The sequence below is a fragment of the Pteropus medius genome, unplaced genomic scaffold (assembly GCF_902729225.1).
Source record: "Pteropus medius unplaced genomic scaffold, Ma_sr-lr_union100, whole genome shotgun sequence".
NCBI lineage: Eukaryota > Metazoa > Chordata > Mammalia > Chiroptera > Pteropodidae > Pteropus > Pteropus medius.
Window position 1 is genome coordinate 8474549 of NW_024349799.1, and position 25929 is coordinate 8500477.

Genomic DNA, 25929 nt, shown 5'->3' on the forward strand with positions numbered 1-25929 from the left:
AGGGAGAGGACAGGGGCCTCTTTGGAGGTCTGAACTGCTGCAGACGCTGGGGGCTCTGCAGTCTGGGGGAGGCCTTGTGCTCACAGTGGCCCCATTCTCCAGGCCACACACACAGCATTCCAGAAGCTCCTGCTGGCTGGCCAAGAATAGCTGGGATTTCTGGAGAAAGAACCAGCTTCCCCAGCCACCCTGTCTTCTGCCTCAGCCAGTCTCAGCGTTTTAGCATCTGGTTCTCTAGTCCTCCCCGCTCTACACACCTGCCAGTGCCTCATTTGTGCACTCATTGACCTCAGCCAGACCAGGCTTCCAGGGGAAGAAAAGAATGGTCTGGCAAGGCTAAGCCCTCAGCTCCCCAGGGCATTCCTGGCTCTGTGCCATTGTTTTTGGGTTTTTTTTTTGTTGTTTTTTTTTTCCTCTGCGAAGTGGGGAGAATGGCCTTTGACTGCCTTAGATGCAAGTGCTTTGTTCCACCCTGTCCTGGGGGAGGAGGAGCAGAGGGAGGAGGCTCTTGGCCTGCCCTTTTCCCTCTGGCTTGAACCTCTGGGGAGGGGAAGGAGGGTCAATTTCATCACCCTTCCCAGAGCCACCCTGCCCCCACCTAAAGGCACTGACATTTTGCTTAGAGGCTTTATTGAATGATTTGAGGAAGGGGGGCAGGTTTCTCAGGGGAGTAAGGAAACCTGGAGGTTATTTCCTCTAGGCGATGCCTCTGCCCAGCTGGCTAAAAGGACCTGAAATACCCAGAGATGAATGTGAGGCTGTGCCAGGGGACACGAGTCAGGTGGGCAGTAGGCACTGGGTGCTGCAGGGTGCAGGGTAGCCCTTGGGGGCACTATGGAAGGAATGGGGCTCCTGGTAAGGTTGGGCTCTGCATTAGGTGGGCGCTAGATGACAGGTGGGAGCCCCGCATCGACAGTGGACCTGCTTGCTTAAGTGGGCGCTACGGGAGGGCAGTTTTAAGAAGGAGCAGCTCTGTGGGATGTGCTGGAGAGCGCTCCGCGTCAGGAGATAGAAATTTGAGGGGAGTTTGGAGTCAGGCGAGGATGGAGAGCACAAAGGCTGTGAGTGGGGGCGCACCGGGTCCCCCTCCCTAAGCCCGCACCTCACCTAGATCTGGGTGCTCCAGAATACAGTGCTCCACGTAGGCGGGGGGGCTGTGCAGGTTCCTGCATTTCTTGCAGAAAAGGATCTCGCAACGTGCACATCCCCCACCGCGTGGTGGCCGCCGCCGCGTCTCCAGCACGCACGGCTCCTCCGGAAGGATCCGCTTCCTGCGGGCGGAAACACGGACGCTCAGTACAGCGCGCCATCCCCTCCTGCCAGGGCCCCGGCGCGCGCCTTCACCTGTCCACCGGGGCCGCCAGGCCGCCGAGCAGCGCGAAGGGGCTGAGCCAGCCCCAGAAGCCGCTGTCCGCGCGCCGCAGCAGCGCCACCTGCTGGGTGCTGGACTCCTGGCGCAGCGGGCTGTAGGACACCGAGCCGCGTTCTCGTCCCTCGCTGCTCTCCGCGCCCCCGCACTCCGCCTCGCTCTCGGCTGCGCTCTCCTTCAGCGGCCTCCCCTCGTCTTCCTCCTCCGACCCCTCCTCCGCTGCCTCCGCCTCCTCCTCCCTGGCCCGGGGCTCCTCCAGTTCCTTCTTCCACAAGGGGGTCTTCACGCCTGCGGGCGGGCGGGGAGAAAGTCAGTGCAGGCCCACTGTCCCCGGGGCAGTTGCCCGCAACCCGACTCCGCAAAAAGTCAGGCGCCTGAAGATGGTGCGTGCGAGCCTGCAGGACTCCAAGAGAGGGTTACAGTGCCCAGGATTTCCCGTGCGAAGGAGGGCCTGCGAGGCTGCTCCCGATTTCCCAGGTTTCTGCACTTTCTAGCTCAGGACTCGGGGCAAGCCACGTTGCTTCTGTCAAGCTATTTCCTGGTCTGTGAAATGGAAAAAAGTAGTGCCTATCCCTAGGGTTGTTGTGAGGCAGGTATGAGATCGCGTCTGTATAAGGCGACCAGCCCAGGGCTTGGGGAGCGGGAAGCAATCAACAGGAGGTAGCAATGAGGGTTGCGAACCTGGAAAAAATGATGGCTCATCACCTTCTTTCTAATCGGCTGTAGGGCTATTACTGATCTCTGTGTAGTCTGTCAATAAACATTAAGTGCGCTGGTTGGAATTCTAATGGGTGGTTGTTTATATATATGTAAACATTATATGTACATATATATATATATTTTTTTTTCTTAGATGGGACTTCCTTCTTCAAAGTTGGCCTTGCCTTAAGGAAGCCCAGCATCACCTATGCGGGGTGGGCGGGCGGGTGCGCACACAGTGCCTCGGTATGATTAGCAAAAAGCTCTTCTGATGAGCAGAACAATCGGGAAAAGTGCCCCCTATGGGCAGACCAATTAGAAAAAGGTGTCTCTTCCTCCTTCCAGGCTTGACCCCAATTGCCTGATAGATTTCAGCCACCTTTTACCCCTCTTGCTGGTAACTTTTGTTCAGGGCACAAACTCCACAACTCCAAGCAGTAGTCCCCGCAGGCAGGCAGTTCCTGAGCTGACATGGAAAGTAGCCTGCCTTGCTGGGAGGTGTCCACTCTCACCAGCAAATACTGGCCCAGCACCATTGTGTGCCCTGCTATCTGCTGGATCTGGGGAGCTAGACTTGTAATGAAAAGAAGGGGGAGGAGGGCAGGGAAGGCACAATTCCTGGGGTTTGACCTGGACAAGTCAAGGAAAATTGCAGTTGATCCCTGCCCAACCTAAAGAGGTTGAAGACAATGGGGAATGATAATAAAATTAGCATTCTAGCCCACATGTATTGAGCAGGAACTGCATGCAATCACCATTCTAAACTCTTCATACATTGTGTCCCCTCATCTTCACAACCCTCTCAGGAAGATGATGAGGTAGGTCACAGAGGGGCCTATGAATTTCATCCAAGAGTTTTGGAAAGTTTTCAGGAAAAGTTGCTTGAAAGATTCAACCAGTTCTTGGTGTGGCTAATGGTGGAGAACCAGGGTCCACTGTACTTTTATTTAGGAGAACATATTAAGGAGCCTTTTAGTTGTGAAAGGCTTAGACCTAGTGCACAACCAGAAAGGGGTGCCAGGAACTTTTCAGGAGGAGGGGGAATTAGGATTTGGGGTGCCAGGCTATAGAGTCTGAGCTTTGGTAGCATATGAAGATCACAGATTTCGCAAAGAGTCCAGGGCTAAACTCACGTCTGTGGACTCTATTGCTGTGTCTATTTCATCCTCACCATACAGTACTCAACTAAATACCAAGAGCCATGGTCTTCCAGCAATGTAGAGCTGCTGAGCTTTCTAACTTCGCTGTATTTTAGGATGTTTCCTCTGATAGAGGGAGACCCACTTAGGAGCCATTACAGTCATTGTGGCCAGAGAAGACAAAGATCCGAACAGCAGGAGGTAAAGATGGGGGAGCAGATATCAAGAATATTCATGGAAGAAAAAGGAGAGGGCTTGGACATGGATGGGTACTCAAAAAAAGGCTGGACTGCTACTCTGGGGTTACCATGGTGATGAGCTGGTTGGTCCACCCTGGAATCAAGAGGTCATGTCCCTCTGGCCCCACCTCGCCTCCAGCCCACTCACTGTGCTTATCCATTCTTCCCAAGGCTGTGCTGCCCTCTTTCCCTGATCAGAGCCTAGGATGAGAGGGAGTAGCCAGAACCAATAGAACTTGGTTTGGTCTCTAGGGCCTCTATTGGATCACAAGAGGCAGGTCTGGAGTCTGGAACCTAACCTGTCCATAGGGTTCACTGCAAAAATAGCTGCCTTTTGAGCCTCCAAAAGCACTCAAAACCCAGGTGTTCCCTACCTTCCCTCACAAAAAGGCATTAAGGGGGAGTAGAGGGAGGCTTTGGCCCCCAATAGACTGGGTTGGAATCTCAGCTCTACCACATAAATAGAAAAGGTGTCTGACCTTCGGCATGCTATCTCTCTGACCCTCAGTCTCCTCATCTGAAAGTCAGCTATAGTGCTACAGTACAACTTTTTCTGACCCTTAAAGCACTACGTTTATTTGTATCATTATTTTCTCTCCTCGCCTTTCTGTTCTATCGGTATCTTTTCTCAGCTCTCCTTCCCACTCCACCACTTCCAGCTCATTGCCTTAACTCAGGGGAAACCCGGCTGCTGTGTCATGAAGACACTCACTCAACCCTATGGAGGGGATCATATAAGTGAGGATCTAAGGCCTCCTACACACTTCGGTTTTTCTTGTTTCCTCATCCATAAAATGGGTAAAATAATCACGGCCTTGATGCCTTTATAAGGTCATTGAAAGAAAATTCCCTTTTAAAGGTGAAGAAAAGCCCTCCATGATCTGAGACCCTCTTTCCTCTCTGCCTCATATCCCACCTCTCTTTGCTATTCCTGAAATATGCCAAGCATGCTCCTGCCTGGAGCTTTTGCACTGGCTAGTCCCTCTGCCCAACAACCTTTCCCCCAGATACCTGCAGGTCTTACTTCCTTACTTCTCTCACGTCTCCACGTCAGTGAGGCCTTTCCTGACCACCTTATATAAATCTCCACACACCTTCATCTCCTTTAGTTACATCCCTGGAATTTATCACCATCTGACTTGCTATAGATTTATTTGTTTGTTATCTGTCATTCAGCAGCCACTGACATGTAAGCATGAGGTCAGGGGCCCCATTTATTGCTCTATCCTCGGGTCTATACTAGTGCCTGGCACACGATCGGGACTCAAGAAATATTTGTTGAAGGAATGCAGTGCTGTGGCCCTGGGGTGAGGTACTGCAACTGTACCTCTAGAGGAATCGCCTAGTTAGATTTAGGGATGGAGAAGGTTCTCCAAAGAAAGTGGGGATCATGGAGCCTAGACAGGGCTGCTGGGAGAATAACTGAAAGCCGGGATCCACCTTGTCTTGACGGTCTGATACTTTCCACATACATTATTCCTTTATTCCTCACAACACTCCAGAGAGGTAGATATTATTATTCCCATTTTACAGTTGAGGAAACTAAGGCACAGAGAGGGTAGGTAGGATACAAAGATCACAGAGGGATTTAGCAAATGGTACAAAGCTAAACTCAAGTCTTTGGATTCTATTGCCGGATCTATTTCATCCCCATTCTACAGTGCTCACCAAAGGCTGTGGGCACAACACCCCCTGGCCCTGCTCCCCACCCCCCACCATTCCCTAGAAGCTCCCATCCTGCTCAGCCTCACCTCCCTGTTCTATCGCCTCCAGGGCAGGCTCTGGCAGGGCAGTCTTCGTCTTCCAAGAAGGGTTAACAAGGAGTGTTTATAGCAGCTGCTGTCTCCAAGGAGAGAGGAAAGCAGAGTGGAGAGGCCCACAGCCACTCCAGGCTCCACTGCCAGCGGTAGGGGGTGAGAGGCAGCTAGCCTGACCCATCCAGCCCTGGGGGGAGAGAGGAGGGTCCTCACCTCCATCCTTCCTGAAAAGCGGCAAACTCTGAGCAGACTGGCAGCTGGAGAGTGAGGTCGCTGCGGGGCCACCAAGTAGGAAAAGTTTTGGCAGGGACTGAGGAATGTGGGGGGATGGGGACCAGGCCGGTCTGGTGGCAGCGGCTAAAGCCTGTGGCAAGTAGCAGAGCCGGCAGTCCTAGGCTCTCAGAGGATAGACGGGAAACCCAGAGTCAGGGAGAACCAGCCAAGAAGCAGCAGCAGGAGAGAACAGGTGCCCACCTCCTTCCTTATTGAAAGTTGAGCCATGTCCCAATCTGGGGGACGTGGGAGGAGGCCTGAGAATCTGGGGCCTCCGTTGCGCAGCATCCGGCCCTTTAAATCCAGCGAACAGTACCTGGAAGCCATGAAGGAGGACCTGGCTGAGTGGCTTCGGGATCTCTATGGGCTGGACATCAACGCGGCCAACTTCCTGCAGGGACTGGAGACGGGCCTGGTGCTGTGCCGGCATGCCAACACCATCACCGAGGCCGCCCTGGCTTTCCTGGCTGAGGCACCTGCCAGAGCCGAAAGGATTCCCATGCCTCGGGCTGGGGTTTCCTGCAACGGGGCCGCCCAGCCGGGCACCTTCCAGGCCCGGGACAATGTCTCCAACTTCATCCAGTGGTGTCGCAAGGAGATGGGCATCCAAGGTACCCACACTGGACCCCCTCCAGACCCTTACTTTGCAGGGTGTCCACCTCCTCTCTGAGGCCCAGGCTGCATTGGGGGTCAAAAACTGATGTCCTCCTTCCAGATTTGCCTTGGGCCAGCTCATCCCTTTTTATGCCTCAGTTTTCCCATCTCATAGTAAATCCTCAAAAAAAGAAATGTGTTGATTGAATGATTCATTCATTCAACAAACACATATTGAATACCTATCTCCTTTGTGTCAAGCACCATGCTGGGTACTGAGGGCCCAGAGCACTGAGACCCAGTATCCAAGGAGTTCATGATCTAGGAAGGGAGACGGATGAGTAGCTACATAAATTATAGCCTAAGTGATAAAAGCTCAAAAGAGAGGTGTGTGTGTTGGGAAGCCAGGGGAGGAAACAGCCACCTGATAAGGTGGAATGTGAGGAGGCAGGGGAGAAACCACATAGAAGGTGGTTTGAATTGAGACTTGTGGAATAAAGAAACTTTCAGGAGAAAGGGAATTCTAGGCAGAGACGAAGGCACAGAAAAGGCACTGTTTTGGGATAACTAGAAGCTGGAGCTGGTGAGGGCATAGGCCTAGGGTGGGTACAAGAAGGATAGGGAGGAGGCAGTGGACATTCAGGAAGGGCTAGTCGTGCTGGGGCTTGTGACTCAGGGGAGCGACATGTCAGGATCCTTCATCTCATTGGCCTCGGACCCAGCAGCGGATATTGCGACATCTTCCATTCCCAAGGCAGTGGGGGTGAGACAGAGGGAAGGTCAGGCGTGGCTACTGGCTGGTGGCAAGGCAGCGAGGGGCAGGACTGGAGGGTGGATCAAATCCAGTGTTTTATAGAGCACTTACCACATGCTAGAGTTGTCTGCAAATATTAACCACTATCCTCACAACACCATGAAACAGATTCCATCCCTGAGGCTCAGGGACTAGCCCAAGGTCACACAGCTGGTGGGTGGGACAGTCAGAGTTCCAATGCTAGGAGTCTGGCCCAAGAGCTTGTACTCACCCCTGCCTGGTTATAGCTGAGTGGGGGAGGTTGGCAGGAGTGGGGGGGGGGGTTGAAGTTTGAGATGCTTGGTGGATACTGGAGATGGGAGGGGTGGTCCAGAAGCAGGACAAACTGCTTCTCCCTCCTAGTCTGTCCTGGCAACTGAGTGGGGAGAATGGCAAGGTGGAGCTAACCCCTCTTTCACTCAGGCGGGTAACTAGGCCCCAGGTTCTTTTGCTTGGCTATGTCACCTCTTCCCACCCCCATGAGCTCTCCTGTTAGACAGGCCATCTTGTCTGCACTCAGTGCATGAGCAATTCTACTCAGACCCTTCCTAGGGGCTGGCTTGGCTTGGGATCCTCAGACCCAGACCTCCCTCCATGCCTGCCACCTCAGTCCAGGGATAGCCGCCAGGACTTTCACACCCGCTTGGCTCCGGAAAGGTCAGCAGGGGGTTCAGGCTGCCTACCCCTCCCTCTCCCCCTTTCCCGTCCCTTTGACAGAGGTGCTGATGTTTGAGACCGAGGACTTGGTGCTGCGCAAGAACGTGAAGAACGTGGTGCTGTGCTTGCTGGAGGTGGGCCGCCGAGCCTGGCGCTTCGGAGTTGCGGCGCCCACTCTGGTGCAGCTGGAGGAGGAAATCGACGAGGAGTTGCGGCAGGAACTGGCCCTGCCCCCGCCGGACCCACCGCCACCTGCGCCCCCCGTGCGCCGGCCCTGCCACTTCCGCAACCTGGACCAGATGGTGCGGGGCTCTGGACACACCCCTAAGCCCACTCCCGCCACCCCGTCGCCCCGCTTTCTTTTGCCACTCCCTCCTCTCCCACCTCTCTCCCCTCTCCCCTTCCCTTTCTTGTCCCCTTTGAACTCCAGTCCCCACCCTGACATTAATCCACTACGTGCCTTTGAGTCATGTCCCAATTTGAGCCTCAGCGCTAATCACATATAGTAATGGTTAAGCCACTTACTATGTTTTTATTATAAATCCATCACTCTGCACCTCTCTCATTTAACCCCTGGTGGAACAGTTTTTAAGAACACAGACTCTGGCGCCATCTCTGACACTTTGGATCAAGTCTGAGTTCCACCGCTTCGCAGCTGTGTGACTTTGGTCAAATTATTTAACCTCTCTGTGCCTTGGTTCCTCTATCTGTAGCACGGGGATAGTAACCGTACCTTCTATGGCCGACATGCATATTAAATGTTAAAGCGCAAAGTGCTCAGGACAGTGTCTGGCACAGAGGGGGCTTGTCATAGGAGTTAGCCCTTACTGTGATTAGCCCCATATTTACCACCGAGGAATTGCGCTCAGAGAGGTTTCTTAATTTGCTAAGGCCTGTGACACAGTGGAGGCAGGTTCTGACCCGAGCCCGTCAGATGCCAAGGTGCGCCTTCTTCATCATTACACCCTACCACCTCAGTCAGCCTAACCTTGAGGGCACTGGATCACAGGTGACCACTCAAGGCCTTGTTCTCACTGGCATTAAAAGTCTTCTCCACTCGCTTCTCAGCCCCTAACCCTGATCTCAGCAGAAGTCTCGGGCTGGCTCTGGCGGGCAGGCAGGCCCCTCATTGGGCTTGACCTAGTGTGTGTGGAGGGGTAAGCTGGGCACTTGTGCAGAGGGAGGGCTCAGCCCATTGCTTACTCTTCACAGGTTCAGAATCTCGTGAGCCACTGCACGTGCCCAGTTCAGTTCTCCATGGTCAAGGTGTCTGAGGGGAAGTACCGTGTAGGGGACTCCAACACCCTTATCTTTATCCGGGTAAGTCCCAGGAGGATGGTGGAGGGACCCCAGAATCAGCAGAATAGGATTTCCTTCCATGGGACCTTGCCCAGGCCTGACAGCAAGGGCAGGCTATCACCATTCACCTCAACTTGTCAGGCCTTGGGACTTGCTTTCCCTCCCTTGGATAATTCCAGAAGATCCCTGACAAAGTTGGCAAGTCAATCCCCTCTTCCCATTAGGGCAGCCAGAACCACCACCCCTTCACCTCCACCTTAGCCTAGTCCAGAGGGGTCCCCAGGCAGGAGTAGGTTATGAAGCGTACTCTCAATTTTCTTCACCTCCACTTCACCCACAGGCTTGGTCAAAGCAAAGTGCCTGACAGTTCCATGTTTGTGTTCAGGGTGTGGCCCAGCCACACAGACCCCATAATTCATATGCCTGGCTTGGTACATTCTGCAGAGTGAACAGTAGTAGAGGTCTGAAATGTGTCTACCTCAACTTCCCCACCCCTCATATCTGACTGTTCCTCACCAGAAACAGTATGTACCCGGCAGTGTAGATAACAGCTCAGGGGCATGGCCGAGCCTTTACCTTGGGCACAGGCCAAACCTAGGGGTAGCCAGCTCCCTGAACCCTGACCCAGACCCTAAGCCAAAAGCCCTGTGAAGTAGGCTGGGGCAAGGAACTGTGGCCTCACTTTTCGACTGAGGAAATAGAATCCTGGAGAGGCTGTGACCCAGAGTGGAGTGGGGCTAAGTTTCCTTCGACTTCTTTGACACACACACACCAAGGCAAAGCCAGGACCCCATTTCTGATACAAGCATTTGCAGGGGCAAACCCTATTACAGTGGAGAGAGAAAACAGAGGGTTCTAGGGCCAGACTACGCAATGCTTGTGAGATCCCCTGTTTCATTGTGGGGCAACTTTCTGTTTGTCAGCCTGGCTTCCACCCATGACAACATGTGTTATCTGATGCCAGTCATGGAGGACAGTCAGGCTGCAAAATATGCACACTCCCAACTACACACGTGTGAAAGGGAGCATTTGCATGTGCGTGTGTACATGGATGGGAGTGCATGCTGGAAGCCTGCAGGCTGGTCTAGGAATAGGGGACACCCTCCACTCTTCCATCAACCTTACCCTTGGCCCTTGCAGGTCCTCCGGAACCATGTGATGGTGCGTGTGGGGGGTGGCTGGGACACACTTGGCCATTATCTGGACAAACACGATCCATGCCGGTGCACATCCCTCTGTGAGTCTCTTGAGAGTCCCCTCCCTATGCTCTGGGCCGGGGGCTGGAAGGGGAAGGTCGGTCTGATCTCCAGGGGAAAGGGTGGGGGGAGAGGATGGAGAAAGGAAGATACTATAGAAAGTACCATGTGGTACCCGCTCAGCCCTAGAAGGAAAGCAGAGGAGCTATGATGCAATACCAATTATAGTCACAAGATGACGCCAAACACACAGAGAATCAGCATTTGGTCAGCGTGCTTCTTGGCAGGACTTAGGTCTGCTGATATCTACCGTGGTGGCACCAAACATGACTTGAAGGGATCTTTAGTCCTCCAGTACTCTCCATCAGTACCTCACGCCACCCAAATAAGCATGCAATCTAAGTAAAAGATGTGGATTTGCAATACAAACACAGTTTTAAACAAGTCATTCCCCACCACCAGCACCCCAGTTGAGTCCTCTGACCAGACTTCATCCCCTAAACCCCTATAAGAAAATTCTGGCACCAGTGCTGTCACTGTCACTGTAAGTACCATTGTCTGTAGTGTGGAATGTGGAGACTGGGACAGCTGGGGGAGAGGAACCATCAGCAGGAATTTAACCCTTTCGTTCTCTTCTCTCTGGGGGGCTGTTTTGGTAGCACACAAGGTAGGCAGCTCCCTGAAGACCCCAGTTCCACCGGTGCAGCATGAAGTGAGGGTGCAGGATGAGCCCTCGCAGCTACAGCCTACGATGACCATCAGCCGCTCCCAGAGCCCACTGTTCCCTGTGGACTGGAAGACATATACCTCTTCAGGCAGAAAGCTGAAGCCCCCCACCTCCTCCTCCAGACCCTGCAGTGAATTGGGAGCAGGGGCAGGGGTGCTCAGAGAGACAGCAACATTCCTGAGGTACAGGGGAGGGACAGGGAAGGGGCTCTTTCTTCGTTGGAGTCCACACTCAAGACAAAGGGAGCGGTCTCTCAGCAGTGCCTCTACCCCAGCAAGGCCTCAGGTGTTCAGAACCGAAAAAGCATCCAGTACCTTTGGGATCATCTAGTTACATACTTCATATGCCCTCCCATTTCACAGATGAGGAGGAGGCTGAATCTCATAAAGGGAACAGACTTACCCAAGGTCCTTCTTCCATTTCATGGTAAAGCAGACACTAAGACCCCCTGTCACCCAAGACTGGTGACCTGTAGTTGTGGGATTTGCAGTAACCCTACACAGTGAATGAGGGAGAATAAATTTAACAAGTACCTTCCATAAGGAAGACTCTTGGGCAGGTGCAGAGAGAGAGAGAGAGAGAGGGAGCATCTGTTTCCTTCAGCATGAAGTCTGGACCCCTTCGAGTTCTGTCTGGGGAAAGCTATCTTTTCCCAGAGCCAGGGACTGGGTTAGATGACTCTACCAGCCTTATGATTCTCTCTTTCAGGTGCCAGGAGAAGCCACTCACCCCATCTCAGAGGCAGCTGCCAGCTGGGGACAGCCCACCCAGTCCACAATCTTTACCTAGATATAGAGGCCAAGACCCACAGTGCATGTCCTCAGGGAAGAGAGAGGACAGACACCCCCCTGAACTTCCCAGGGGAAGGATTCCTACACCTTGGCTTCATGAGGAGACAGACCGCCAGGGAACCCATGCCAGGGCCCCCACTCCTCAGAGACTCCGAGCTCCTGAGGCCACTGCCAAAGGGACACCAGCAAGAGGACCATCTCCCCTGCCTCACTACTCCAGCTTAGCCAAGCCCATGGGCCCCAGGCAGCCACCCCGGGGTGAAGCTGAGGGCGCTTCCTCCCAGTTCAGGGAGCCAGCATCTGTTTGTTCTCCATCCCCTGTGAAAGGACTCACCAAAATCCCTGTCTGGCGGTCCCCTGCCCAACCCCCAACTCCAGGAAGAAGTTTTCCACGTACTGCAAGTGGAGGTCCCACAACAGAACAGGGAAGAAGCTCCACCCCACTAAGGGCCATCACTGGGAGCCTGGCTGGGTCTAGACTTGAGAACTGCTCTGTGGGAGGGAGGCAAGGAGACCAGAAGCTAGATATCTGGGTGACAGCAGAGGCTGGAGAGTCCCTGGACCCGGGCCCACAAGACCAGGAGGAAAGGTACATTCCCCTACCCCTGGAAGGGACCAAGGAGCAATCCTACCATAGCCTTGAGGAGGAGCTTTTGGCCAATGTGAAGCTGCTAAAGGTGGGGGCTGCTCATTCCCAGAGCCCAAGGTCTGGAGTCACCCCTCGTAGTGGAGTCTATGTCCCCAGCCTGGGTGGGCAGTGGCCTGAGCCTGGGGGTCTTTATGACCAAGTCATCCAAGAACTGGTTCAGGGCCCGCCACCCCTCATTAAAGTGGACCTGGGAGCCTGGAAGGCAGCCTCTACAGGCTCCCCTAAGCTGGCTGTTCCTGAAGGCCCAGGAAGCCCAAAAGAGAAACTGGGAGCCAGAGAGAGTGGACCATGGACAAAGGCAAGCCTGAGTTCCAAGGGCATCAGGATAAGGAGGGTCCCAGCTCAAGGAGGGCAGGACTGCTCAGCCTCTACTGTGTCTGCCAGCCTGGAGGACTCCACACCATCGCCCTTCAACCCCAATTTTGACAAAGCCAAGGCATGTCTGGGCAAGGGCAAGAGAACACTCCGGAAGCCCCAGAGAGTACCATCGATCTACAAGCTGAAGCTGAGGCCCAGAATTCGGCCCCGGAGAGACCATAGGCCCGAGAAACAGCCTTCAAGAATCCCTAAGCCCCTGGCCTACCTCTGCCTGGGTCCAGCCAGGGTGCCCACTAGGGGTAGGCTGGCGAGAGCAACAGTGCTGGGTAGCAAGGGAGGGGAGGCAGCCCGGGTGGACAGAGCCTGGGCAGGGGAGGAGGAGGAAGGAAAGGAGAGGAAAGAGCCAGCGGCCCCACTAGAGAGCAGCTCTCAGCCTTCGGAGGGCCTGGGGCTTCAGCAGCTTGGTCAAGTTCCACCCTCACCTGAGGAAGAGTCCTGGGTCTGAGGAGTGGCTTCTCACCCCTGAAGCCTGTGGATGTGGTAGGGGGGTGAAGTGAAAAAAATACCCATGTATCCATTGGAATCGCATCTGCAGAAACAGAAGAAAAGGTTCCTCTCCTCAATTCAGGGTCTTGACCAGGATGGGTCAGAAGACAAATATAGACTCATTCTACCTGATTGAGCAAAGGGGCAACCCATCACTCCCATTCCTACTCGAGTTAGGATAGGAGTTGTGGGGACACCCTATATCTTATCACCCTCTCCAACTTCAGCTCCCCAAACTCCTGTCCTCTGGCTATGCCCACCATTCCCACAACTCTTTATTATTTATTAAACACATGTGGGTCTGTCCTTGAGCCCCCAGCTCTTGAGTCCCTCTCTGTAGCACTGTGGTGGTGCAGGAAGACGGAGCCTCAAACAGTGGGAGGGGAAGGAAACGAAGGGTTGGAGCTGGGGGTAAAGGAGTCTTCCTCTCCTGAGGTTCAGCAGACCTTTCCCAGAGCGCCTGTTTCTCCTGGAAGCAGCTGGTGCATCAGCACCATGGACAGGGACAAAGGGCCACCCTACACAAGTTTCCTGCCGGACTTCAAAGCTTTGCTCTGGGGTTTGGGAACTAAGATCAGAGTCAAGAGGGATGGATGAGAGTGTTAACACATCTACACCCATGAAGTTATGACAGAGGGGCCACAGAGGCTCAGCAGCAACAGGGACAAAAACAAGCAGAAGCAGGGATTGAGTCCAGTTATGAAAGTTTGCTTGAGAGAGTGGCAGAGAGAGATGTCATGCTTCCCCTCTGGATGGTTTTGATCAGTGGGAGGGTTCAAGGGTAGGTGGGGAGTTGAGTCCCAAACTCTTCCCCTTAGTTCTTCTGGTTTACTTGGGTTTTGGGACTCGGCCACCTCATCACCCCCACCCTCCTTACCTGGCAGAGCTCAGCAGACCCTGTAGGAAGCCCCTTCCCTCCCACTGTAGGAACTGAGCCGACACTGTGGTACAGAAACGAGGGAAAACACTCCCTGATTTTTAATCTGACTTCCGATCACAGCGCAATGGGTGTCACACACACTTCCAGACCCTGTGGTGGGAAACCCTGGGTGGGTGGGGGGAGGCAGGGAGGAGGACGGAGACTCAGAATCGGGGTGGAGAAAATAGAAATCAAAGACCTGGGGTGAAGCGGAGGGGGTGAGGAGGGCCAGCCAGGCAATACATTCCTATGGCTCCCACAGGGGCAGCCAGAGGCCTGGGTCCCCTACCCCCACCTCAGGTGCCTCAGAGCTGGAGGGGGTGGTGATGGCGATGGGGCAGGTGAGATGCTGCCATCCCTGACCCTGTCCCCTTGGTGACCCAGGGAGCAGGATGCAGGGGATGAAGGGGGAAGGCCCTCTTCCTTACCCTCCCAACCACAGTGTGGGGAAGGGGAGCCACCTCCTCTGTTTCAGAGGGAGGCTCAGAGAGGGCAGGCAGGTTACTTGCCCAAAGTCATGCAGCACAGCAGGGACTATAACCCAGGAATACTGTACTGCCCAAGGTCAGGGCAGTCACTGTAGGGCTGAGCTACCCTGGTGGGTGGAGAGGGAATCAGCTGGGGGATTCATAGCTTTTCTCTCACTCGATCTGGACAATAAACTCCTCACCCACAACCCCTCCCCCAGACTCCTCTCCATCACTGCTCTGGGCCACCTGATTACCTGGTCTATACAATGCAGCTCGGCTAGGTCGAGGCTGGGTTGTTCTATCTGCCCCTCTTCTGACAAGGGACCTTGCTCTCCTCTTACTAGACCAGGGCTGAGGGCTCAGCCTCAAGGAGGACTCGGCCAGGGGGCAGGGGACATACAGCATTTCTTTTGCCGTCCAAGTCCTCCAAGAATTCCTTAGGCGGCTCCCGGTGCTTCATTATTTTTGTTATTTCTAAATCGGTACAAAACTGACAGTGATCAGCTCCAGTGACGAGAGGTAGAAATCCGGCCAGGTAGCCGGAGAAAATGGGGTGGAGTGAGTCAGGGTATAGGGTCAACTGGTTTGGAGACAAAGAGGCATAGATCCTGAGGGCATCCATCTGGGGGTGGGGATGTGGGCATATCTTCCCCAAGCACAGGGGTCCCCATAATTCTTTTTCTGGCTCTACCCTTCCCCCAGACCAATCAGGATAATCTGAGTTTCGAGCAGGCAGAGTCTGGAGCATCATATTGGGGTGGAATGGGGAGAGAGTCTCTTCATTGGCACAACCTGACCCCCCGACCTCCACCCCGGAAAACAGCCTGCTCACCACAGCTTCTCAAAACCAGTATCTCCCAGTCTGCCAGACCACCCAATGCAGGAAGGAATAGAGGGATGGAACCTGGCATCATGGAAATAAATATATAAATTTGGGGGACTCCCTTTCCACACTGTCAAGAAAAAAAGTTTTAACCCAGGGGGTGATCTGGCTTCGGGGTCAGGAAGGGGGTGAGGGGCACCCGGCAGGGACGGACCATCTAGTTAAGGCTGGAAGGTAGGTTGTTGTGTCTCTAGGGGCTGCTGGGTGGGGAGGTCTCCCTGGAGTAGGGAGACCTCAGCCTTCTCCCCCTGACAGATCTGGGACCTCAACCCTTGGACCCAATTGTGGTCCTTGGGCCACCCGCATCTCTCTGTCCTGTGCCGGTGGTGCTGACAGTCAGAAGGCTGGCCTCACAAAGAAGCTGCCTGGATTTCCGACAAGGGGATGGACGAAATGAGAGCCCTGTGAACGGAGCTAGGGGCAGGGAGGGGGACCTGAGGGTGGAAAAGACAGCTAAGGACCTACAGACAGGTGGGCAGACATATGGACAAGGGAAAGGAAGACATGGCGCAATGACAGACACACTCCGGAGAAGATGGGTGGGGCCCAGCCAAGGCAGCACCTCCCCACCCCCACCCTCCATTCCTCACGCTCACCCCCAATCCCAAAAGGCTATGGCGCCTCTTGGGGCCGGGCCGGGTACTGCACTAACTACAGCACTAAAAGGCGGCCGTCCCAGGAAGACAGATGCAGGAGACAGGGGCGGAATGGGCATTTATGGGGAGGCTCCCTCTAGCCCTCTGCCTCTCACGTAGGTGGGTGGCTGCGGGGACGTTTCAAGCCCGGACCATCAGAGTTATATTGCTGCCGCTCCCGGCTCAAGCCCCGCAGTCCTGTGGGAAAGCCGTTGGGGGCCTTCGGGGCTGCAGCCAGCCCTTGGGGCGGGCAGGGCGGGCGGAGCGGGCGCGTGTCACATGATGGCGCAGCGGTTGCGGCGCAGCGCGCCCTGGAAGCGCAGGGCGGCGTGCACGTGCTTGCAGCGGGCGCAGCCAACACTCTTGAGCAGCTCGCTGAAGAGCAGCAGGATATGCCAGTTGTACTTGGCCGAGCACTCCACGTAGCCACACTTCCAGGTTTTGCGCACCAGGTGTGACACGTTCCAGCGTGGGATCACGCGTCCGCGCTGCAGATCCCGCTTATTGCCCACGATGATGATGGGCGTCTCCGAGGTGCCGATCACCCTGTGGAGTGAGGTGGGAATCTCAGAACTCTGCCAGTCTCGCAATCACTGGACTTCAATGACGGCAGGTTGTGCCTGGTCAATAATAGTACTAACATACGTCTGTTCAGTTGCAGCGCTAAACTCTAGAGGTATAGTCTCTAATCCGCATGATCCAAAAGGTGGGTACTATTGTTATCTCCATTTTATAGAAGAACCTGAGGCTTACACATTTACTGGTCCAAAGTCATGCAGGGGTGGTTCCACAGAGTAGTGGTTAGCACGTCTGCTTTACACGCAGAAGGTCCCAGAAGGTCCTGGGCTCCAGCCCCAGCAGAGCCACCGCCCATACCCTGGGCGAGCCAGGCCCTGGGTGAGCCAGGCCCTGGGTGCACAGCCAGCACAAGCGTGTGGGAGGAAATGCCCGCCTTCAGAGATCCAGTTCTTAAGGGGAGACGGCATCCATCGATAGGTCGGGGGTGGGGGTGGGGATTAAAAATAATAATAATAATAAACAAAATAAAGTCATGCAGCTGAGTAGCCTTGACAGTCTTGTTCTCGGAAACCCTGCTCTTAACCAATGTACTAGACTTAGCCACCTCATAGGTCCTAAAATTAGTTAACAGAAATGGGGACAGAAAAATGTTGTGTATGCGTGTTTGAGTGTATGTGGGAGAACCAGAGGGTACTTATCTGTATCCCCCCACTGCACCCTTTTCATGGGAACTAGCTAGCACTGGGACATCCACTGAGGTGGCAATGGACTGTATCCCAGGCCCTCACCTTGTCTCTAGGATCTGCTGGCGGATGGTCTTGACGTACTCAAAGCTGTCAAAGCAGCAGATGTCGTAGACCAGGATGTAGGCGTGGACACTCCGGAGTCCCCTGCAGCAGGCATCTGCCCACTCCTGCAACAACCCCAGTCAGTGCCAAGGTCAGAGCAGCCGTAAGGGCTCCCTTTGCCTCCAGCCACCTCCAGCCATAGACTAGCAGCACACTCCCCTGCCACTGCAACCCAAGTCTTTCACACCCACCCATTCCCAGGAGGCCAAGTCCAGGGCAAAATGGAGGAGCTCAGTGCTGTGGCTTCCCCATCCCCAAGCCAGGATAGGGCAGATCACACTGTCTGACCTCCAGGGCCATTGCACTGTCCTGTGCACATCTAGAGATGATATCTTCCTTGGCTCGTTTTGTCCCCCAATCCATCCATCCTATATATCTTTGTTCGAGTACATATATTAAGTGCCTCTAAAAGCCTAGACCTGTTGAAATCCTATCTTACAAGACTCAGTTCAAATGCCTCCTCCTCCAAGAGGCCTTCCTGCAAGCAGGGGACTATTCCCTTCATCTCCTGTGATTATACCTTGGTTAGAGCTGTTTCCATCACCAGCTCCCCACTTCTGCTGTGAGCTCTTGAGAGGGCCAGAGTCAGACCTGCCTCATTTTTACATACGTTCTCCTTGCATTGGGTTGGCTCCTAGCAGGCTCCTTAACTGTCCTTCCTAACCTGGTGAGCTCTCCATGGTTCTGAACCCCACCTGGTCTATGCTGAGATCACTAAGACTCCTGCCTGTAACACTGCCCTTAGACTGCTACCTGATGTGCCCCTTCTGTATGTTCCACCCTGCCCTAGGGTTGAGAAAGAGAAGGCTTGAGGAGAAAAAGACTGAAACTGGATGCAAAATGGGGGCTGAAGTAGAACAGGGCCCCAGGACAGCTCCAGGGAAATGGAACTACCTGAATGCTTGTGGCAAATTCTTTAGCTGTAGCTAAAGATGAATAGACCCCTGGAAAGGCTGAATGCACTAAAGAGAAGGTTCCTTAAGAATTAATTAGCTAATTAACTTGCCAGCAGATGGTAACTGCAAGAGCATTTGAAGGCAGCCAGTGTGTGGAAAGAAGTGGGTCCCTGAAGTTGGGGGAGGCAGAGGCCTTCAAGAACAAGGGGAACCAGGGTCTTCTCTTGAGGGACCAGGTCAAAAGATGAGCAGGAGGTGTAAGCATGTCTCCTTTGCCAGCTTGTGAGTTGAGCCAGGGCAGGGACCGGGCATGAAGGAGGACTACAGCTGGTTCTCCACCTCAGAGAAGGAACAAAAGGGAAAAGACTTCGGTGGCAGTGGTAGAGAGTTAAGTCTGACGCCAGAAAAGCACTTCCCAACTCAAAGGCTTAGAAGCTGCTGCAGTGGATTTCCCCCAGGGAGATGATGTGGCATCTTTTCTTTGTGCTGAGTTTTAACTTTGGTGCAGGGGGAAGATGCTGAGGACATATCTAAAACTGTAGGAAACCATTAACTGGCTTCTCAGGCCAGGGAAGATTCCATTTCGCTGGACACAGTAACCTCCTTGGGACTCACATGTGTATATGGTTCCTGCCCCATCACACACAAGGAGTAGAGATCAGTGGGAAGTGGGAGGGATGGGGAAACAGACAGAGAGGCTCCCACCCTCTTCCAGCTCTGTGCTGTGGAGAGGGAATGACTGCCAACCTTCAAGGGTGACAGCCCCACGTTTCCCACAACATGCCATCTCAAGGGGGCCTCTAGGCTGCCTCCCACCAACTCCTCTCCGGGGGCTTCAAAAAGGAAGAGGAGGAAGGCTCCCGGTTGGCTGGCTTGTCCCTTTGCCCATGATTGAAAGGAGGAAGCAAGAAAACTCAGCTTTCCTTCCAGCTTGTTCTGTGCAGGGTCCCAGATTGTAAAGGACTATCTTGGGGCTGTGTCAAGACAAAGAAGGAGCAATGAAAACTGAGTCTAGTTCCAAGGACAGAGGAGCTGAGGGAGGTTTAGCCTCCTGGGTCTCAACCATGCATTTGCTGCTCATTCCTTTGGTGGGTTGCATACACCTTCTAAGCTCAGCTTCCTTCTTTGATAGGAGAGGGGTCTGCAGAAGGAACGACTGAGCCTCTGACCCAGGAAACCCTACTCTCCTGGTCTGGGTTTCACCTGGCATTGGGAAATAATGTATTTTTACTTTCAGATGGTGCTATCAAGATTCTTTTGTTTTATATTTGATCTTTGAGACTTCCTGGGTCCCCTCTTAGGGCTTTTCTGCTCAAACTCTCTTATCTGTGCTTCAGGAGTGAAGTCTTAGATGTCCTTGGGAATCCAAAACTCAGGGTCAATCAAGAAGAAAAGGTCAACAATCCAATAGAAAGATAGGCATAGGTCATTAATAACTGTCAGAAAAAAAATACAAAGGCCCTTAAACATATAAAAAGATGCTCTCGGCCTCACTTATGATCAGAGATGCGAATAAAAACTACACCGAGACTATCATATATCATCTATCAGATTGTCAAAAATCCTAAAGTTTGACAATACACTCTAACGGCAAGGCTGTGGGGAAACAGGCGCTCATGTGCACTGCTCGCAAGAGCACAAAATGTGCCGCTTTATAGAAGGGGAGGGGATTCTGACACCTTCCAAACTCCGGTTGCATCTGCGCTTTGATATAAGCAATGTCATTTCCAGAAATCCATCCCACAGATATGGTTCTCTTTTTACAAAAAGACTACGTACAAGGCTACTCATTGTGGCATTATTTGAAACAGTAAAAGACTGGAAACAACCCACTTGTCCAATAAGAGGGGACTCCATAGTACGTCTCCCCAGCAGAATGCAGCACATTTGTGGGAAAAGAATGAAGACAACTAGATACTGACATGGAAAGATCTCCAAGTTATAATGTTCAGTCAAAAAAACAAGGTATAGAACATTTTATTATTTTTTTTTAATGGAAGAAAAGGAGTGGAATAAAAATACATTTTATTTGTTTAAAGAAACACTGGAAGTATGAGTTTAAAAAAATGAGAATGGCTATAGAGAGTGGGGCAAGAATCAGGGTAAGACTGAGATTCCTCTGGGTGTACCTTTTTACCACGTTTGAACTTTTCTATTGTTACCTATGCTGAAACTGAAATTAAATTAAAACTAAAAATAAATACACGACAAAATGTGAAAAACACACAAAGCTCAAAATACACAAAATGCAGGACTGGATCAAGATCTGTGTATCTGTTCAGGCTACTGTTAAAATCTCCTTTGGATGGGAATTAGAAGACCCTGACCCTCAGACCCACTGCCCTGACCTCACTGTTTTCAAGGCGTAGATGTGTGAATCACGGTTTCGTCTTTGGTGCTGACCTGAGTTGGAAGAAACAAGTGTCTCTGAGGCTAGGCCAAGGCCCTCCTGCCCAGGGGTTGCTGAGACAGTGCTGAGCCTGAGCCCCTCGCCAGCCACCAGCCCTAGCCCTGCCTGAGAGGTTGCTGTATTTGCACAATTACTACTGACCAAGCTGTGGCCCTTGCCTTCCTACCTCCACCACTCTGCCTATCCTTCTGGGCGAAACCTCTGCACACTGGTTAGGGGCTGCCTTCAGCGAGCAAACGTGTCTTAGGGCTCAGCTTCCCCCTGCACCCACCCCCTCCCAAGCCAGAGTTAGAGAGAAGAAGGAGGACCTGGTCCTGCAGGCTTGGGGAAGGAGCACTGTAAGCCAGGGCACTGGGAGCATCTGAATCTGACACAGGAAGGGTGCCCAGTGGGCCAGTCCTGAAATCAGGGACAGAGCGTCACTTAAGAGAAAAGGCTTTTGGACAAGAGACCTATCTCTGAGAACACACTTTTCCCAGGTCCTGACATTTTCTTCTGCTGTCCCTTCTACATATCATTCTACCCCAGTGCCCACCACAAGGCCTGGCACAAATTAAACACTCATCAAATATTCGTTGAATTAACTAGTGCACAAATGAATGGATTCTTGGTCTGGGCCATGGTGCAGCGCAGAGCTCTCAAAGCCAGTGGTGGAGGCCTGGCAACAGGGTCAGAGCCTGGAGAGGGCTGGAGTCCAGCCTCTTCCACACCTCTCCATTGCCCCACGCCCCGCCCCGCTGTCCCTGTGGACCCTCCTACCTGCAGTGTGTTGACAGGGAAGGCGCTGATGGGCGGGAAGTCGAGGATCTGGAGGTCGTGCACGTGGCCGTTCATAACGACGGCAGGTAGGTAGAGGCGGCGGGCGGTGGTGGGCACGCAGACCTCGCTGAACTCGTTGTACAGGAACTGGCGCACGATGGCACTCTTCCCCACGCCTCGCGCCCCCAGCACGGCCACCCGGTAGGTGGAGACCATGCCTCCCCTCCCGCGCCGCCACCGCGTCCTCGCCGCTGCCTGGGGCTCCCCCGGGCTGCATATTCCAGGGGCTGGGGGCTCAGCCACCGTCAGGACCAACCATTGCTGCCCCTGCTCGCCCTGGGCCCTCTGCGGCCTCCACCTGGACTGTGGGGACAAGAGGTGGACTTAGTGGGCCGGCTTTGCCCTGGGCACGTCCTGCACTTTTCCACCTCGGGCAGGGCCTTTGCTGAAGCCGTTACTGCCTCTCGGAATGCCTTCCCTTCCCCTCTCGGAATGCCCAAACCCCCGTCTCATCTACTGAAAGCCTCTCCATCCTTGCTTCTCCATTTTTTCCTGCCCTCGCACTAGCGGGAATCAATCTCTCCTGACTTGTATTATGACCTGACTCTTGGCTGACTGAGGCAGGCTGCAGAGCAGAGTGGAAAGAGCACTAGAGCCCAGCTTCCCCCCAGAGCCTGGGACAAGCCAGTGACTCCTCGGAGTTTGGGTCTCTTCGTCCTCCGGGGTGAGACTAGGCCAGTGTGTCTCGGTGATGGCATTCCTGGCATTTTGTGGAGGGAACTGAACAGGAGATTTTTACATTCCCGGCTGCCAGGAGGTATCTGCCAGCAGCAGCAGCAGCCTCTCATCACCCTGATGACCCCACATGCCCTCATCGAGAACCCCTGGCCTAAATGACTGCCTGGCTCTGGAGGGCAACACTTGTTGTTGAGCACTTGCTCTGTTAGCACAGGTTATCCTCAGTGAATACAACATCCTTAAGGGCTAGAATAGGTGTTCCCACTTTAGGGAGAAGACTCCAAATGAGAAGTATACCCAGTCACACAGCTGGGAATGGCAGCTACTCTTCTACGATGTCACAGTACGAAGTTTAGTGATTCTAGCTGGTGAATGCTGACTGGCAAAGGGCTGGTACTCTGGCAAACTCCCGGGGTTCAGAGGGCCTGGCACACAGCAGGTGTGCTAGCAGCCAGGAAAGGGCTGCTAGAGTTGGACCTTGCTATGGACTCATTAGCTCCTTGCTTGCTCAGTTTCAGTGACTTTAGAGCTTGAGTATTTTCCCACCTGCCCAATCTGAGCTGTGCTCTGCATATATGTTAAAGTAGGGTCAATAGCCCCTACTTTGGAGATAACCTACATAAGTCTCTTAGCTAGGTGCCTCTTCTTCTTCTGTTGGAGATGGTGACCAGGGAGGCTAGTACTGAGACCTGTCTGGGGAACTATCCCGGGAAGGGTGACGCCAGTGCCTGCTAAATGGGTCCAAGGCAGATGAGTTTGCTGGATTCCAAGAGGGCCATGCTTTGCAGCCTGTATGTATGTTTCCTGTGTGGATGCATGTTCTTTCCATATATGCGCAGTTCACAGAATGTCCCTCAGTCTGTCCTGGTTCAGAGGACCCAATCCACCAGGTACATATATAGACAGCATAGCAAATAAAGGGCAGGATTTGGAGTGAAACCCACCAGGGTTGGATTCCTGGCTCTGTCACTCACCTCAAGTGTGACCTCAGGCAACAAAATTCACAGGCTGTGGTAAGGTTGTGCAAGTAAAACCCAGTGCCTGGCACAGAGCAGGTGTTCAATAAAGAGTGGCCATTGTTACGTGCGGGAGCCCTTCCTTCATCTACGGTTTTTCATGATCGCAATGAGACATCTTAGCAATCCTGGGATGGATCACTATCCACTGTTGCTCACATGTTGTGTGTGTGTGTGTCTTCTCCCCATTTTACTGAAGGTAAAAACAAAAGCCAAAAAACAGAGACCTGGGGAAATGAAGACCATATAGCCGGTTGAGCTATGCAGTGTCCTTTCCTCAACAGGTGCTTATCTACTTATATGAGCTCCCAACTGAGAGAAGTACCAGTCTCTCTTCCCCATAAATCCCTCCAGGCCCTCAGCCCCTCGGGCATCCCTGGACACTTGTCAGCTTGGCAGAGAGCCTCAACTGGGTTAATTATATAACCAGCACAAGCAGGTGGGGAGGGGGGCATTCTAGGGGAGGAAGAGAGAGGGCAAGGAATCAAAGATGAGTCCCCTGCCTCCCTCTGGGTGTGGCAACTTAGAAATATATATCTAGGATGTATCCTACCAGCATATTCTCCTGGACACTAAACTCCCTGCCCAGAAACCAGTCCTTTTTGGAGAACAACAGGGAAATAAAAGCGAGGCACAGTGCTGGAGCCAGGGAGCTGTGCAAAAGAGGCCCCTAGGCTGGGGCTAGCCTCCTGGAACTCACCAGGCCCAAGCGTGGCCCTGTCCATGACTTAGAGGTGACCGGTATCCCCTCCCTCTTCCCAGGCAATGTCCTGGATGGGTGAGGGTGAAAGGGGGCTGTTTGGAGAAGCAGGGCCCAGCCCCTGAGCAGTCCCTCCCCAAGGCCTGCGCTCTGCAGTGAGTCTGCAGACAGCGCCCAGGCAAGAGACTGGGGGACACACACAGGGGCCAAAGCCAGTTTATTTTCCCCACTCCTTGGCCTGGACACCTGAGTCCCTGCCCCAGACTAAGGGTGGGTCCTTTTAGTCCCGTGCACCAAGTCACACGTCTGCCAGCTGTTTGTCCCCACCACGTTCATGTGGGAGTGAGTGGGTGGGGGCGTCGAAGGATGCTGGGCTCCCCATGACCTGATTGGTAGGAGTTGGGGGGGCGGGGGAGATGCCGGAGCCCAGCCTGCTCTCCCCTCCAGCATCTAGCAGGCAACCCCCACCACCTTCAACCCTGCTCCAGCTCTCACGTGGCCGCCTCGAGCGGCTTCCCCCGCCAGCCTGCCGGCCCCCTCCTCCCTCCTCGCCCTGGTCCTTGTCGCCCCGGCCGTTCCCCCCTCACCTCCCCCGAGCCGCCCCCGGCCCGACCCAGCCCGGCCCCGCCCGCGTCCCCCCCTGTCAATGCTTACCCTGGGCCGTCCTAGCCGCCCCCAGCCCTGGCCGACCGGCCGGCGGGGCCGCGCTCCCCCCGGGCTCCGGCGCTGCCCCCCGGCTCCCCGGCCCGGGGGGAGGAAGGCGGGGGCGCCCCTGGCTGCCCAGTCGGGGCGGGTTCAGAGGCAGGCACGGGGGGCAGGTGCGTGCGCCGAGGGGGTAGGCACTTCCAGCCCCTGCTCTCCCTCCGGAGCGCGCCGCCCGCTGGCGCTGGAAGGAAGGAGGAGGAGGAGGGAGCGCGGGGCGGGGCGGGGGTGGGGGGGTGCTCGGCTGGCATTCCGCTGGGTCCCTGAGCCTGACACCTTCACTTGGACGGCCCTTGACAAGTTTAGTTCTTCTTTAAAACCTAGCTGCGATCTTCACCTGCCTCCGGACTCTCCCTGCGATATTTTTAACTCTAACCTGGAGGTTTGAGAGAAAAGGACTAGAGAGCACCTAATGCCTTTTTCTTCACTCTTGGGACAGACCAGCTCGGAACAAAGCTATCTCCTGCCAATGAATGACCTCCACACCCTAAGACTATTGCTCTCCTCTCCTCTCAAGACTGGGCGATGCCGGGAGTTGAGAGCAGAATCACGTGTGTATTTATTCTAAAACATTCGTTATCAGTGTTATTCATCATCAAGAGCTAACATTTATTGAGCATACCCCACGTGCCAGATGAACTTTGAGCTTTGCCTGCATCCTCAGTTTCATCCTTACAATTCTCTGATGTACAATGTTACTCCCCTTTTACAGATGAGACAGCTGAGGCTGAGAGAGGCTGAGTAATTTGTCTTATTGAAGTGCAAAATGTGGAATATGGAGATCGGGAGTCCCTAGCTGGGCAGCTGCTGACGAGCTGGGCAGCTGGGGACGAGTTTGGAATGGTGCTCACAGTCCAAAGCAGGAGACCAGACGCAAAACACACAGCCAAGTCAAGGTTCTGGGGGAAAGCAGAGGAAGTGGACCAACTAGTGAGAAGAGATAGTGGAGGCAACTTTCTAAGAAGGAGCCTTGAAAGAAGACTTAGGGTGGCAGGGTGGGAGATGTTGTGGAAGAGGAGAATTTGTAAATGAGAGAAGTTGGTAGCAATTACAGATGCTTGAAAGTGAGTCCAGGAACCAGACAGGTGTTCCAGGGACTGAGAGGAGGTCAAGAAGTTGGTTGAGGTGAGGTCACAAAGGCCTTGACTGCTGGGTGAGGAGTTTAGATTGAGCCCTGTGCTGGATGGGAAGGCACTGAAGAGTCTTTAAGTAGGGCAGCAACCTTGTCAGAGTTATAGTTTAGATGCCTGGAGGGCAGAGAGGAGGAAGAGAGGGAAGCTCTGAAAGGTCTCCTGTTTTTAGCCCTAGGATCCAGCATCCCCCACTATGACTTTCTATTACTTGTGGGCTCCTGTTCCCTCCCAGAACCCAGTAGTCCTCCTCCCTAT

The 25929-nt window shown here is 53.8% G+C and overlaps 3 protein-coding genes across 4 annotated transcripts; 1 reads left to right on the forward strand and 2 right to left on the reverse strand.

The window, feature by feature from the left end:
• Positions 1–397: 397 nt before the first annotated feature.
• On the reverse strand, positions 398–5267 carry CUNH17orf50 (chromosome unknown C17orf50 homolog; the record flags this gene model as incomplete). Its single annotated transcript, XM_039886515.1, has 4 exons — positions 398–731; positions 1108–1271; positions 1345–1657; positions 5198–5267. Coding segments are annotated over 4 exons (582 nt in total), but the record flags the coding sequence as incomplete, so codon positions are not given.
• On the forward strand, positions 4951–14012 carry GAS2L2 (growth arrest specific 2 like 2). The gene is made up of 6 exons (XM_039885939.1): positions 4951–6087; positions 7581–7822; positions 8733–8840; positions 9960–10056; positions 10675–10924; positions 11451–14012. Exons 1-6 carry the CDS (start codon positions 5703–5705, stop codon positions 13003–13005), a joined length of 2637 nt encoding a protein of 878 aa, XP_039741873.1. The 5' UTR covers positions 4951–5702; the 3' UTR covers positions 13006–14012.
• Positions 13994–24725, reverse strand: RASL10B (RAS like family 10 member B). 2 transcript variants are annotated; one of them, XM_039885945.1, is made up of 4 exons: positions 24494–24725; positions 21386–21748; positions 17261–17385; positions 13994–16499 (listed from the first exon to the last, which is right to left on the reverse strand). In XM_039885945.1, exons 2-4 carry the CDS (start codon positions 21599–21601, stop codon positions 16229–16231), a joined length of 612 nt encoding a protein of 203 aa, XP_039741879.1. In that variant the 5' UTR covers positions 21602–21748; positions 24494–24725; the 3' UTR covers positions 13994–16228. The 2 variants fall into 2 exon arrangements, with proteins under 2 accessions (XP_039741879.1, XP_039741880.1); XM_039885946.1 differs by lacking the exon at positions 24494–24725 and adding an exon at positions 23098–24325.
• Between the last annotated feature and the right edge of the window lie 1204 nt (positions 24726–25929).

What these genes read in the sequence shown, in the direction of transcription:
- GAS2L2 (XM_039885939.1), top strand. Translation starts at nt 5,703, where the DNA reads ATGTCCCAATCTGGGGGACGTGGGAGGAGGCCTGAGAATCTGGGGCCT. An exon ending in CAAGGAGATGGGCATCCAAG is followed by an intron (nt 6,088 to 7,580) that starts GTACCCACACTG and finishes TCCCTTTGACAG; the next exon opens with AGGTGCTGATGTTTGAGACC. An exon ending in GAGACAGCAACATTCCTGAG is followed by an intron (nt 10,925 to 11,450) that starts GTACAGGGGAGG and finishes TCTCTCTTTCAG; the next exon opens with GTGCCAGGAGAAGCCACTCA.
- RASL10B (XM_039885945.1), bottom strand. Translation starts at nt 21,601, where the DNA reads ATGGTCTCCACCTACCGGGTGGCCGTGCTGGGGGCGCGAGGCGTGGGG. An exon ending in TCCCTGTCAACACACTGCAG is followed by an intron (nt 17,386 to 21,385) that starts GTAGGAGGGTCC and finishes GGGTTGTTGCAG; the next exon opens with GAGTGGGCAGATGCCTGCTG. An exon ending in CAGCAGATCCTAGAGACAAG is followed by an intron (nt 16,500 to 17,260) that starts GTGAGGGCCTGG and finishes CTCACTCCACAG; the next exon opens with GGTGATCGGCACCTCGGAGA.